The sequence below is a fragment of the Diabrotica undecimpunctata genome, chromosome 10 (assembly GCF_040954645.1).
Source record: "Diabrotica undecimpunctata isolate CICGRU chromosome 10, icDiaUnde3, whole genome shotgun sequence".
In the NCBI taxonomy this organism is placed as follows: Eukaryota; Metazoa; Arthropoda; class Insecta; order Coleoptera; family Chrysomelidae; genus Diabrotica; species Diabrotica undecimpunctata.
In genome coordinates this window covers 46,472,405-46,486,426 of record NC_092812.1, presented here as the reverse complement: position 1 = coordinate 46,486,426, position 14,022 = coordinate 46,472,405, and the positions used below count along the sequence as shown (strand labels likewise).

Sequence of the window (14,022 nt, the reverse complement as noted above, 5' to 3'; positions counted from 1 at the left end):
AATAGATATTTTGTGACAATTTTTGAAGTAATTCCTAAAATCATATTAATACCTTAAGACACAATTGAACTATATCAGTTACAAGCAATATTTAAAAAACTAAAAGCAAATTAAAATTCTTCCTATTTTTCTTTCTTGTCATTCCACTTTTCCCTCGCACACCGAAACCTTCATTTTAAGCAAAACCTTCAATTCTATTCTATTCAAAGGAGTCATGTCATTTATGTTCCTACCAGCTTCATTGCAATGATGAGAAGATATTCGATCCCGCCAAAACCGATCAAAACACTTAAATGAACTTGAGGAGATGGTTTAACCGGCCATTTGCAGAAATCTTTAATGCTGCAGTTTCCAAAGCTGCATTTGCCATTTGGATTGCAAACCTTCGGAAGGAGATCGCGTAATACTTAATAAGAAGGTACTATCCACGTCTGGTACTTTTTCCTCTCACCAGCATTCGGGGAACGCCCGAGAGAGGACTAGCAAACTCCACACGGGCGTTTTTCATCACGTGACCAAAATATGCCACTTTTAAGTAACAGTGATAATAATAGTGTAATAAAACTACAATTAGGGCCATATCTGAACATTTAATACAAGTTATTTTATATATCATACAAATATATTAAACGACCGTAAAATTATCACATAGTTTCAATAAAATCATTATTAAAAGTCGTGTAAGTCATAGTGATCATTAAATGAAATTAAGATAAACAAAAGAATTTAAATAATATATACTGGCTCTATAACTTAGTAAAAATTAGTTTTCTTCTTAACAACTATGTCAGCAACGTTTAAATGAGCAACTTTTTCCTTGCGCTTCGGGGGTATGGATTGTGAGCAGAAGCGCTTGAAAGCTTCAAGTTCCAATTCTTCTGGGTCCATGTTATCTTCCAGGACATCCCTAGGCGAAAATACGCTATCTGTAAAATTGTACTTTATCAATTTTTGTTTATTTAAAATTTGATATGAGTATATATATATATATATATATATATATATATATATATATATATATATATATAAATTATTAATATTTATATGAAACAATAACGAGTAAAATATTTGTCTCTTTCGAGATTAATTGCAAACATCTATTGCAATCCGGCAACTGCTGATTGTACAATTGCCAAATCTATCCCCTAATCTATTAAAGGGCAATTGGCAAAAAAAAATTTCTAATAATTAACTGCAATTAATCTCCAAAGAAACAAATATTTACTCATTCTTGTTTTATATAGATCAAAAATTGCAGAATTCATTCAACAATTCAACATAATATAAACAAAATGTACTTTTCTACAGCTTTATCTTTTTATATTTAAAGCATACAGCATATACATTATAAAAACGTACCAACACTGCTAAACCGAAATTTTTTGTTCGATGTTTGACATTTGCGGCTATAATCAGTTTGTACTTTCGGTAAACTCAACCCAATAATTAATATTAAACTCGGCAGGCTTCCGAGTTGAACCGCGTCGATTATTCTTCAGGGCTTCCGAGTTTTCTCAATCTCCCGAGCCCCAGACAATACCATAGTGTCATTAATGCACTACTGCTACTGGTAACAGCGGACGGTTCATTATTACCGTCGATGGTGACGTGGTTTGGGTGAAGGTTGGCGCGATTTTGATTAGAGGGTGGAGCGAATGTTCATAAATCCTATTTTGGTTCTACGATTTGTTTGGCCTATATAAGATCGGGTGCAGTTTGCACAAGGAATTTCATAAACTCCGTGTTGTTTATCTGAAGAGATAAACATATCTCCTACCTGAGAAAAGGTAGGGATGAATCAGTTTCCATCTCCAACGTGAACTGGATATATACCATTCAGATTGGTTTGAAAATACACTAAAGCATCGCTGCCGTGGGGCCAAATGACGAATGTATCGTCAACATATCGTAGTCAACATGTAGGTTTGAGCATTGATGTGGACAGTGCTCGAGTCTCGAAATCTTCCATAAAGATATTGGCAATTACTGGAGATAGTGGGGAGCCCATTGGGGCACCGTTTATTTGTCTGTGTAATTGATTTTGGAAGCCGAAGTAAGTGTTGAACATACAATGTTTACTGAGGGATAAGTAGTCTTGACGATAGTGTATTTAGTTTTCAGAATCTTTACCAGTTTCATCTATAGGAATGTTTGTAAAAAGTAAAACGATATCGGAACTTACTAGAATGTCTGACGGTGAGATAGGTATAAAATGAAAAGAATTTTTGACGAAGGATACAGCATTTTCGGCGAGAGGTTGTAGAATTTGGGCCAATGGTTTCACCTTTTATCTGAAGATTAGTAGATTAATAGATTTGACTGAAGTTCTTTCAGAGCTTTTTCTCGGATTGGCTAATGTAAATAGAGTTTGTAAAAACTCTAGCGATGTCTTGTCTAGTTATTTCATCATCTTCGGAAGGTAAACTGGAGATGGCTTCTTCAGTTTGACAGATGCTTGCATAAATTGTAATTTGACTGAAGGTAACAGAATAGTTGAAACTTTTTTCTAAAGCTTGAGTGGCAATGATCGAAATAGGGGTATCAGAAAAGTTATTAACCATTGTAGTGGGTTTCAAAGTTGTAGGTTTTGGAAATTGTTCGGCAATTAGATGAGCTAATTGGCGCTTCTGAGTTTCAGTCTTAGATTCGAAAGTGTTAAGTGCTGTCTATGTGTTGATACGGTCGAAACTGTCCCATAATATAGCATATCCATAAAAAGAAGGAATAGATGACCTAATATTGAAAATATTGATATTTGTGACTAGTTTTCATTTAGGAGAATGAATAGCTCCACGGAGAAGCGCAAAACTGGTTTTTCTAAAAATTTGGGAGATAGAAACAGAAGAAGTATGGTGTTTTTTGAATTTTAAAAATGTATGAATGACTTTATGGTCTCGGCAAGCTTTAAGGAATGTTAAATCACAAAGAAGACGATTCTTACGTAGCAGGAGACTGCTATATGATTTAGTGAGCTGTTGAGTTTAATATTAATTATTGTAATAGTATTAATTTTAGCTTTAGGTTTAATTGTACTAACCGTGAGAATCTTTCGGAATCTTTCAGTACCTTTAGGAAATAAGGTTCATAATGATTCTGCACTTTAAAGACTATCTCTGAGACTCCAAAATTAATAATTAAATTACGATGTATATTATTTTAAAAAGGTAAAGGGTAGCAACATTGACAGTTAGTATCTCAAGGGACAATTAATATAATGAACACATTTTATATTTACGAGAACTTACCAAATAACCAATCATCTTTGTCCAAATTGTCAAAGTTAAACGCTTCTCCACCGTTTGTTGACGCTGGTATGATGGAGACCTGAGCAGTTTGACAAGATTTGTACTCTTCTGGTTCAGGCTTAACAGTTTTTTTATCGACCTTAGTGATTTCTATCCCAGGCAAACCAGAAAGAATTTCTTGAGCATAGAAGGGACACATTGTATCGGATTTCGTGTCTTGCATTTGTGAATTTGTAAAAACTGTAGATGGTATTGGCGACTTCTGCATTTCTGGAGCAAAATTTGAGATTGTTGTCAAAGGTACAGAACCTGCTGATCCTCCATTTGAAAGAGATTGTTGCAAACGAGAACTTCTTATCGTAACCATGCCGTTTTCGTTAGTAAAAATCGCAGCAGGGGCACAACTTTCAGTATTTTTATCAAGGGTTGGCTCAGAATTTTGTTGCTGAAAAGGATGAAATATAGGATTCTTCAAAGTTACCATTTTCTTCACCTCCGTTGGCGCATTAGTGGGCTTTGCATCTTGTGTTTTTTTATTAGCTGCATTATTTTTTTTCTTCTTTTTCTTTGAACTTTTACTAACAGGTTTCCCATTAGTAGCTTCGTTATTTTGTTTCTTGTGGATAAGCTTTTCAGTATCGACAACTATTACTCCCGATTTGGTGGCATTTAGTGATGAACCTTTTTGTTCCTCTACATTTGCTGCCTGGAAATTTTTAATTGAAACTGGACCATCTATCTTTGTTATTGTAATACCTAAAAACATAACTGTTATTAAGGTGTTAATGTAATTGAAGATTATGGAAATGAATTCAACACATGTTGAAGGAAAATTTACACACTATACAGAGTGTCTCATTAAGAACGGAAGATTCTCTGCTTTAAAGTAAAATATTTCGACAAAAAATGCTTAAATAAAATGTACTTTGGGTGCTAGCAAACATTACAGAAACACAATTTCAACGCTTTCGATGGTAATTTCTTAAAAAATATGAGTGTTAAACATTTTATATACAATACCAAGCGTGCAATATTTAATAATAATTACTCTAAAAATAGATTTCAACAAAATTTATAATGCCGTTCCTTTCCCTTTGATAGAAGCATCTTGAGGTTAGTTTTTACTGAGCGCATAAGCGCTGTTGCCATAACTACTTTGAAGATGTTAATTAAATGATTTTTAAATTCATCTCAAACTCTGCCTGTATTGGTATGGGGTGAATTGAGTAGCTCTATAACCGATGCAGCAGTTCCCAAGCCCGGATAAAAGAGGAGGGATAGAGAAGTAACACCTTTAAAAAAACAGGGTTCAACTGGCCCGGTTGATAACACCCTGTAAGGGCTCCTTGTCTAGGATTACAGACGAAGGGTAGATGATGCTCTTAAGCTGCAGTGAAGCAAATTGTCTAGGAGAACGAAAATTCCAAAATTAAACCCTGGCCCTCCAAGTCGGGTGTTGAGGCATCGGGCTAACTCCCTGGTACTCAGAAAAAAATAAAATGTTAAAAAAACCAGCAAAACGCCTCGGAATGAATCGATCAACAAACGACGACGTACGCTACGAAAAAGGAGTATGAATTTCGGAACCTGAAACGTGCAAGGTTTTAGACCAAAAATAGATGAAATAATGTATGAACTGAGTAAGCTGAAATTGGACATCACAGTAATCACCGAAACAAAACGAAAGGTCCAAGGATCAGAAAACATCATCGGAGAATATGATCACTTTTACAGCGGGGTACTAAAGGAGAAGGAGAAAAGAGCTCAACAAAGTGTTGCCATATTAATACGTAAGAAGCTAAGGAAATACATAACTACTTGGGAGGCCATAAACGAGAGAGTGATAAAAATGAACCTTACGATTAGAGGACAAAAATGCACAATCTTGGGTGTATATGGAGTAAATGATGACGCACCAGTATAGTATAGTATAGTTATAGGTCAATTCGGAGAGGACCACGTAAATGATAATGGTACCAGACTAATATTATTATGCGAACAAAATTAAATGAAAATTGCAAATCGATTTTTTCAACACATACACAAATACACATGAACGCAAAATACGAGAGGGACAAAATCAATCATAGACTACACAATCTTACGACAAAAGACAAATATGATTGTACAAGATGTAAGAGTATTGAGAGGAGCTACCTGTGGAAGCGATCATCTTCTTCAAGTGCCATCTTCGTTCCGAAGGTTGGCGATCATCAGGGCTATACGTATTTTCGAAACTGCTGACCGAAACAATTCGTTGCTGCTACAGTTATACCATTCCCGTAGATTCTTTAGCCAGGAGTTTCGTCTTCTTCCTATGGACCTTTTTCCTGCTATTTTCCCTTGCATAATTATTCGAAGCAGTTCATATCTTTCGCCTCTTGTAATGTGTCCCAAGTATTGCAGTTTTCGTTTTTTGATCGTAAATATGACTTCCTTTTCTTTATTCATTCTTCTCAAGACCTCGACATTTGTGACTCTCTCGGTCCATGATATTCTCAGGATTCTGCGATACATCCACAGTTCAAATGCCTCTAATTTTTTGGTATCAATCTTTTTCAACGTCCATGACTCCATTCCGTAGAACAGCACAGAAAGTACGTAACATCTCATCAGGCGAAGTTTCATTTCAAGGCTCAAATCTCTTCCGCAGAACACTCTCTTCATTTTAGTGAATATGGATCTGGCTTTTTCTATTCTTATTTTGATTTCTGCTGAGCTATCGTTGTCTTCATTTATAAAAGTGCCTAAATATTTGTATTTGCTAACTCGATCGATAATTTCATTGTGTAAATATAAATTTTGGACATTTTATGTTGATTTCGATATTACCATAAATTTAGTTTTCTTTATGTTCAAAGATAGTCCATATTCTTCGCTGCAGTCTGCTATCTTATTCGCCAATGTCTGTAGCTCTTCAAGTGTTTCTGCGATCAGAACGGTGTCGTCGGCAAATCTCAGATTGTTTAATCTAACACCATTTATTTTAATACCTAAGGATTGCTCAGAGAGTGTTCTATTCATTACGTCTTCGGAATAGAGATTAAACAGGGTTGGTGACAGTATACACCCTTGTCTCACACTTCGCTTTATTTCAATTTCTTCAGTGGTATTATTCTCTACTCTCACTACTGCTTTCTGATTGTAGTACATATTTGCTATTAGTCGGATGTCTCGTTTATCTTAGCGATATTAGCGATCATCAATTATAGGAAAATAAACAATTCAATAATAATGAACATTACACTCACATAAAAAGATGTCTCCAGGAGGCAGCAAAGAAGCCATTGGATACCAAATCGAGAATCAAAGAAAACGTCCATATTGGTTTGACGAAGAAATAGAACAAGAAATAAAGAAGAAAAGAGACCACTATCAAAAATTCTTAAATACAAAGAATATAACGGATAAAATAATCTACAAGGAGTCTCAAGCTAAAGTACGAAAAATGATATGTCGGAAAAAAAATGAAGCATAGCAACAAAAGTGTAACATGATAAATTCACATCTAGAAGAAGCACAGAAAGTTGGAGAGTCTTAAAATCTTTACGACAAGATAAGAAGAGAGACATAGTATCAACAATAACAATGGATGACTGGGACCAATATTTTGAGGGACTCTTAAGGGAAGATAGACCACAATTTAAAGACAGCAACTAAACACAAAGTATAAATATTTTAACTTCGCCATACGAATAATAACGAAAGAAGTGGAAGATGTATGTATATCTCTAAAAAATAACAAAGCACCGGGTCCAGGTAACATCCCTGCAGAGTTAATTAAACACGGTACAACCAAACTATATACAAGTTTAGCCAAACTGTTCCAAAACTGCATTAATGGAATGACAACCCCAGAGGAGTGGAAGACATCATTCATATCCACTATACACAAAAAAGGCAGAAGGGATGAATGTGACAATTATAGAGGCATTGCCGTGACAAACTCGATCAGTAGAATATACGGAAAAGTAATTAAAAACAGAATAGAAAGCGAATATAAAGACTTTAGGGCAGGTAGATCTACTGTTGACCATGATCGTTGACGAAAAGTGGTCACATTCTTTAGTACTTTTCACATTAATATTTTAAAATGACACTAAACAATAATTTTCAACTTTCCAACGAAACGAAAGCAAAACGAAAAATGTTACATATTGTTATGCATAAGCCCACATTTTAAAGTATTTCAAAAGAAAACATACCCACTTTTGACAGCGAATATTTAGAAATACTGCTACTTTATGCGTTTCTAACACATACATAATTTACTTAAAACATGTAGAAATTTAGTCAAAATAATTAGTGTCCGTCAGAAGCGTAACATGTAAAGGAAAAAATGGGTTGGTTACTAACCGGTGTATCTTATGATACAAAAAATATTTATCAATTTAGGAAAATTATACCAAATAAGGACAATATGGTTAATATTTTTTTAATTTTCAACTTTAACCCTAATTTTAAAGTATTATGTTAGCCCTAGGCCTACAAGGCCTGTTGTGCACTGTAAATAAGGTAACATTGTTGTTATTTTGAAGCAGAAAACCTTCACATACTCTACGTTCCATTCCTAATGGGACACTCTGTATATACCCCACAGATGATTATCTATTATGAAGAAAAATATAAATGAAACATAAATGAAAGCATAAAATTATAAATAAAAGAGTTGTTAAGTTTTGTATACAGGGTGAGTTACCGTTGACGGGACAGTCTACTATGGTTAAACGTTGACTGAACTTCTGATTTGCGCGCACTGTAGATCCGTTTTCGTACGAAATCAAGTCGCCCGTATACGTACTAATACGCACAAAATTTCCCAATTCTTGAAGTGTAATAGAATAGCTCAGACTATACGAATATTCTTACGTGTACTTACGTATAGTTCCGAAGTCCGACAAGCATTCGATTGTGCGTAAAAAGAATAATTGCATGTCATGGATTTCGAAAAATTTATTAATTTAGTGCGCAAACACAATTTTTTTTTGGAATAAGAATGATTCTAGTTATCACATAAGAGCCTACAAAGCAAATTGTGGCAGGAAATATCGGAACAAATAGGAATACCAGGTGTTACGTTTATATTTTGTAATTTTCAATATTAAATATTATTTAATATTAATCAGATTATTTTAAGTGTATATGAGTACTACGTGTAGACAACACATATTGTTTTAGTTGTTTAAATTAATAGTTTATTAAATGAGCGGTTGTTATATTAGGGCAAAGTAGATTTAAATATTGGCCCGACTGTTTTGGAAGTCGAACAGTTTCCTTTGGCAGTGGAGAAGGGGACATTTTAATGTGTTCATGAGATACAATTTTGAGCGAGCATTTTTTAAAAGGGCGCGTTAGCAAAGATCCTGGTTTATTCCAACCTCGTACTGAGCGATTTTATTACGCACCCCTCTATAAGGGCTACCTAGAGTGTGTAGTATTCCGAGGTCAGCCTATCCTAAAGGGATAAATTTATTTGTCGTTTCATGCCGGTCTTATGTTCCGTTAATTTTCCTGGAATATATGGGAATTTGGGAGTTTAGACGATATAGTGAATTATTTAGAAACCCGAGTCCAATTATTGCTGAAATTATAAGTTACCTATATTTTTGTGTCAATTTTTTTTAGTTGTCATTCTTCTTTTATATCATTTTTTGTATAACTTTCTACTTTAAAATTTTAATAGTAGATAATTAAAGAATAAACTTTTTGTGGGAATAAACTTTTTATTTCAATTTAATGCTCGTCTATTAAAATTTGGATAGAAGTTATAATTCGAGAAAAAATTATATTTTATTGAATAAAAATATAATCTTGTTATATTAATGTTATTTTAGGGTTTCTCTTGGTAGAGAGACTTTTCCTTCCTGTATACTGGCTGGTTTCTCCTGGTACAGGAACTTTTTCTCTCTGTATGCGGACTTGTTTCTCCTGATAAATGGAATTTTGTTGCCTTGTCCGTATATATTTTCCACTAAACGTATTTCCTGGGTTTATTAGAGTGGATTTTTCGGTTTACTTACTCTTGCTGGTTTGCTGGATTCCTGGGCACTTTTGGAAATCCATACCGGCTTTCTGAGAAGGCCATATCGACAGCGAGGGAAAGAATTAAGAGATTCAGATAAGTTTATTTATAGTTGTACGGTAAGTTCTAGTATATATTTTTTACTTCCCCGTTTTGGTCAAGACCTACCAGATCTATTGTTAATTGATATTTGTAATTAAAAAATATTATACAGGGTATCGCGAAAAATGGTGCGTTCTTTAAAGGTGTGGGCTGAGTTCAGCATTTAAAACAAAAAGTTTTGTATTTTTTAAAAATTTTTTAATCCATTTGATTATTGTCCATGAGCAAATACAGCCGGTAACGTTGCGTTCCTTGTTATACCACTTTAATTACTGTGAATCATTGGGTGTCCCTGAAAATAGTGCGTTTCTTAAAGGTATGGGTATAATGCACCTTTTAAAAGAAAACTTTCTTATAAATTCTTTTACTAAAGTCATCTGTTGCCTCAAAAAATAAAAATAAATTTCTTTTACTAAAACTTACATTTGGCAACCCCACAGTTTCATTTATTTTGATACAGAGAAAATACATTATTTGTAAATAGTCTTAATTACCTGTAACTCGAGAATATATCGTATTGTCATGTTTTCGATTCGCGAGTATCACGATATGTTAATTACGTACGGTGAAGCTCATTGTGACAGTATTAGGGCTGTTAGACTTTATGTTAAACACTATCCCGAACGATGACATCCTAATGCACGAAGTTTTGTGAATGTTTCCCAAAGGTTATTAGAGACGGGTTGTGTGGTATCCAAAAAAAGTAGCGACAGAACACGAAGTAACAGTAGACTAAATGCAGAAGATGCGATTTTGGATATAGTCAGTAATAATCCAAGAGTACTCGAGTACCCGATTTGTGGCTAGAATGGTTGACATTTCTAAAAACATTGTTCATAAGACATTTACGCAACAACTATTACATCCTTACCATTACCAACGAGTGCAAGATTTACACCAAGGCGATTTACCTCGACGATTAAGGTTTTTAAATGGTTTCAAAACAAAGTGTTGTGTGCAGATGAAGCTTGTTTTACGAGAAATGGTGTGTTTAACTTTCACAATTGCCGTGTGTCGAACTGACGAATAATTTTTCATGTAAGTTAAAACAGTATACAACCTTAATTATTAGATATTTAATAAAAAATATGCTTCTTCTCTATCACTGTTATCAGTATCAATATATAATATTATGCTTAACGATCGATGGATGATTCATGATAGCTAATTCACAGAAATATTAATGTGGTATAACAAGGAGCGCAACGTTGCCGGCTGTATTTGCTTTTCTGTGGACAATAATCAAACAGATTAAAACTAATAATGTTTTGAAAATATCCTTTGAAACGTTTATTATATATTTAACTCTATGATACATATAAGATATATATGTATTCGATGTTGACTTTCTGATTTAAAATAAATTATATATCGTATATGTTTTTCTTATTGTCGTTCGGCTTTAAATCAATGAAAAACGTGGGTAGTTGGGTTCTGTTTTTATAGTTTTTAACGTTTCATACATCGTCGTTGACGTCGACTGAATAGTGCATGTTTTTTATGTCAGCTCTGAAGCTTCGTTCTTCTTTTAGTTTCAATGTACGAAATTCTGTGTTCTTTTCTATTAATCCCTTTGTAATAGCCGTGTGGGACTGTTTGTAAGAGAGAGTGAGAGTTTGTAATGACTTCCTGTGTTCTTTGGTTAAAATTTGACTTGAATTTAATACTTTCATTTCATAACTGTCTTTGACAACTTTTTCTACGAACTTAATCAGCGGAGAAATAGTTTTGACTGTTTTAATGAATATTGGTGGTGGTTTGGCTAGGTTACTTCCTTCTGCTTTCTCATCTTTGGATGTGTGTGTGTATGTTTTTGCCACAGAAAATTGTTATAAGGATGTTTAAATTTTTATTTTAGAATCGCTTATAAACTTGATTAGAACATTATATATAGATTTGTCAGAATAAGATAACAGATTGCTAATGTTAACTGGTAGGCTAATATTGAGATCAATTAAACCTAAATATAGGCTTCGAGCCTGTTCCCTATGATTAGGACAATCGAAAAATAAGTGGTTCAAATCTCCGACAGATTTACCATCACAAGGACAGAAAGGAGTTTCATAGATTCCAATCCTATGCAGATGCTCTGGAAAGAGGCCATGGTTAAGTTTTAACCGGGTTATTAACGAAGAATGTACTTTATTATAGTTAAATATAGCTATCTTATTTTTTTAGTTTTTCACAAGTAAAAAATCGTAAATTTATCGATTTTTTTAGATATTAGTTTCTACTTTAGACTGAGATTTACGAGATATCAAAATATCTCGGGAACCACGATATTTCAATATAGAAAATGTATAATAAGATTCATTTAATTTTTGACGAGCAATCTACTAATACAAAAAAAATATAGGGTGTTTCATAAGAAAAACTTAAGTTTAAGACGCCACCCTGTATACTTCATTTTTACAATAGACAAAATGTTTCAAATTTTTATCAGTCGTAATAGACGGTAGCGTCAATGGTAACTCACCCTGTATATAAATATGTGACTTAGTTGAAATCAATAAGTGACAACTCTTATTATTACAATATGTAATTGACTTACCTGGTGGTAGGCGGAACATAGGAATAGGCATATCATCTTGACTGCCACTCTGCTTTTTGTCATTCAATTTTGTACCCTTTTTACTCTCTACTAATTGTTTAGTGTTAGGAAGCTTACCATGCTCGGTGCTAGCTGGTTCATTATTTTGTTGTTTATTCATGCCTAAAGCTACCGTTACTTTTAGTTCCTTTGTGATAACTTGCGGAATTTCATCAGGGGGTTTTGGTTTTTGAATCGGCTGATTTTGTTTCTTTTTCTTTTTAGATCCTTTGTTTGGTTCTGGAGTTACATCAGCTTTGTTCACGTTATCATCTCCATTGACAAGCGTGTAAAGAAGTTTTTCTTCCTCAGGAGTGGAACCTTGTAAGGTTATTGTAACTGTTGGAGACTTACTTCCATTTTCAGAAACCCTTTTTATTGTCACCATCGCAGGTATAGTTTCTTCAACGATTTTCTTCCTTTCTTCTTCCTCAAGTTTTTGCTGCTGTAATAGCCTTTTCTTCTCCGCTTGCCTTTCTTTTTTTGATTTCTTCTTTAGTTCTTTAAGAGCTAAAAATAAAACAATATAACACTGGAATAACTATAATTTTAAAAATTTTACCTTGAGCAGCTGCAGCTTCAGCTTCGGCTTTTGATTTCTCTCTTTCAGCCTGCCTTCTTGCCAGTTCTTTCTTCTTTTCTGCCTCCTTTATCTTATTTTCTTCTTCACGTCTTTTCTGCTCTTCTTCCGCTTTAATTCTTTCTTCCTCCTAAAATTAATATTTATTTACTATAAATTACGTTGACATTAATATTTGCAGCTCGCAGAGCTTGTCAACAACAAACAGAGCTTGAACAAAATGTTTTATAATATAAAGTTCTTCCGAGGAAGTTTTTAAATAAACCAACAGGAACCTCCACTCGAAACTACTTTCCAGTAACTTTATTACTAGTCACGATCTGAAATTTTCAAGATTAAATACAAATGAGTGTATCAAAATATCCTTTATATTGAAATAGTTGAGTTTTTTGGGATTGAGTTCAAACCTATTTAGCTACCCAATTGATTCGATAAAGAAAAACAGTTAAACATTTCCATCTTCTTCTTGTAATGGCGCTACCATCCTTTGTGGATCTTGGCCTGCTTAACAAGGTTCTTCCATTCTGGTCTGTCGGATACTTTTCTTCGCCACTGCCCGATGTTAATGGTTTTAAGATCTTCCTCTACATCGTGTGTCCACCTTTTACTGGGCATTCCTCTGGTTATATTTCCTTGGAGTTTCCATCTCTGGATTACTTTTACAGCTCGATTATCTGGCATTCTTTAGTTCCAGTAAGTGACCACGCCAGATTAGTCTTCGTAACTTTACAAATCTAACGATAACCGCGCTCTGCATTAATTCACCCAGCTCATATTTCCTTTTTATTCTCCAATATAATTAAAATTTTAAATTCGTCATTAGAAGAATGATTATGATCTAGAAGGTGAAGTGCGTATGTAGAATCTGTTTTTCTATTATTGAAAGCCCTTTTATGTTCTGCTATTCGTTTATTAAAATTTCTACCAGTTTGACCGATGTAAGTTTTTGGGCAGTCGCCACATTTAGTTTGTACACACCACTGTGTAAGTGTTTTTTATTTTGGCTCTTGTTGTTTTTAATATATTTGCCTAGGTTGTTATTTGTTCTGAAAGCTGGTGTTATTCCTTTCTTTTTTATGTGTTTGGCTATTTTTGTTGATATTTTGCCTGTATATGTATATATATTAAATTGCTTATTGTTTATAGATAAACAAAGCCAAAATGACGTAAAAGAGTTAACTCGGGTTTTAAGGGTCGTAGATCATTGTTTTTTTAATTCGTGTAAAAAGTCAATAAGGCGAATAAAAAAAAAACTTTCTACATATTATTGCGTATAAGTTATTTTAATTGTTTACAAGCTTAAAATCACAGTACATTTGCAAACTTAGTTTACAATATTTAACATAAACTTTTTAATCGTTAAATGATTTAATTTAATAAAATAAGCCTTTTTCTTCAATTTGGAGCTTTTAGAATTCATTGTAGACCTAATAGTTTACTCATAATAACGTTAAAGTTAAACTTTTTGGGATAAACAATTTCA

At 33.6% G+C, this 14,022-nt stretch overlaps 1 protein-coding gene across 3 annotated transcripts in view; it reads right to left on the bottom strand.

The window, feature by feature from the left end:
• Window positions 1-570: 570 nt before the first annotated feature.
• The window catches only part of LOC140451920 (uncharacterized), a 45,234-nt gene continuing 31,782 nt past the window's right edge, over window positions 571-14,022 (bottom strand). For all 3 annotated transcript variants that reach the window (XM_072545885.1, XM_072545886.1, XM_072545887.1), the window contains exons 14-17: window positions 12,522-12,669; window positions 11,921-12,469; window positions 3,246-4,001; window positions 571-926 (exon numbers count right to left, since the gene is read on the bottom strand). In XM_072545885.1, the coding sequence (XP_072401986.1) occupies window positions 754-926; window positions 3,246-4,001; window positions 11,921-12,469; window positions 12,522-12,669 (1,626 nt within the window). In that variant the 3' untranslated portion in view covers window positions 571-753. The remainder of the gene's footprint in view (window positions 927-3,245; window positions 4,002-11,920; window positions 12,470-12,521; window positions 12,670-14,022) is intronic.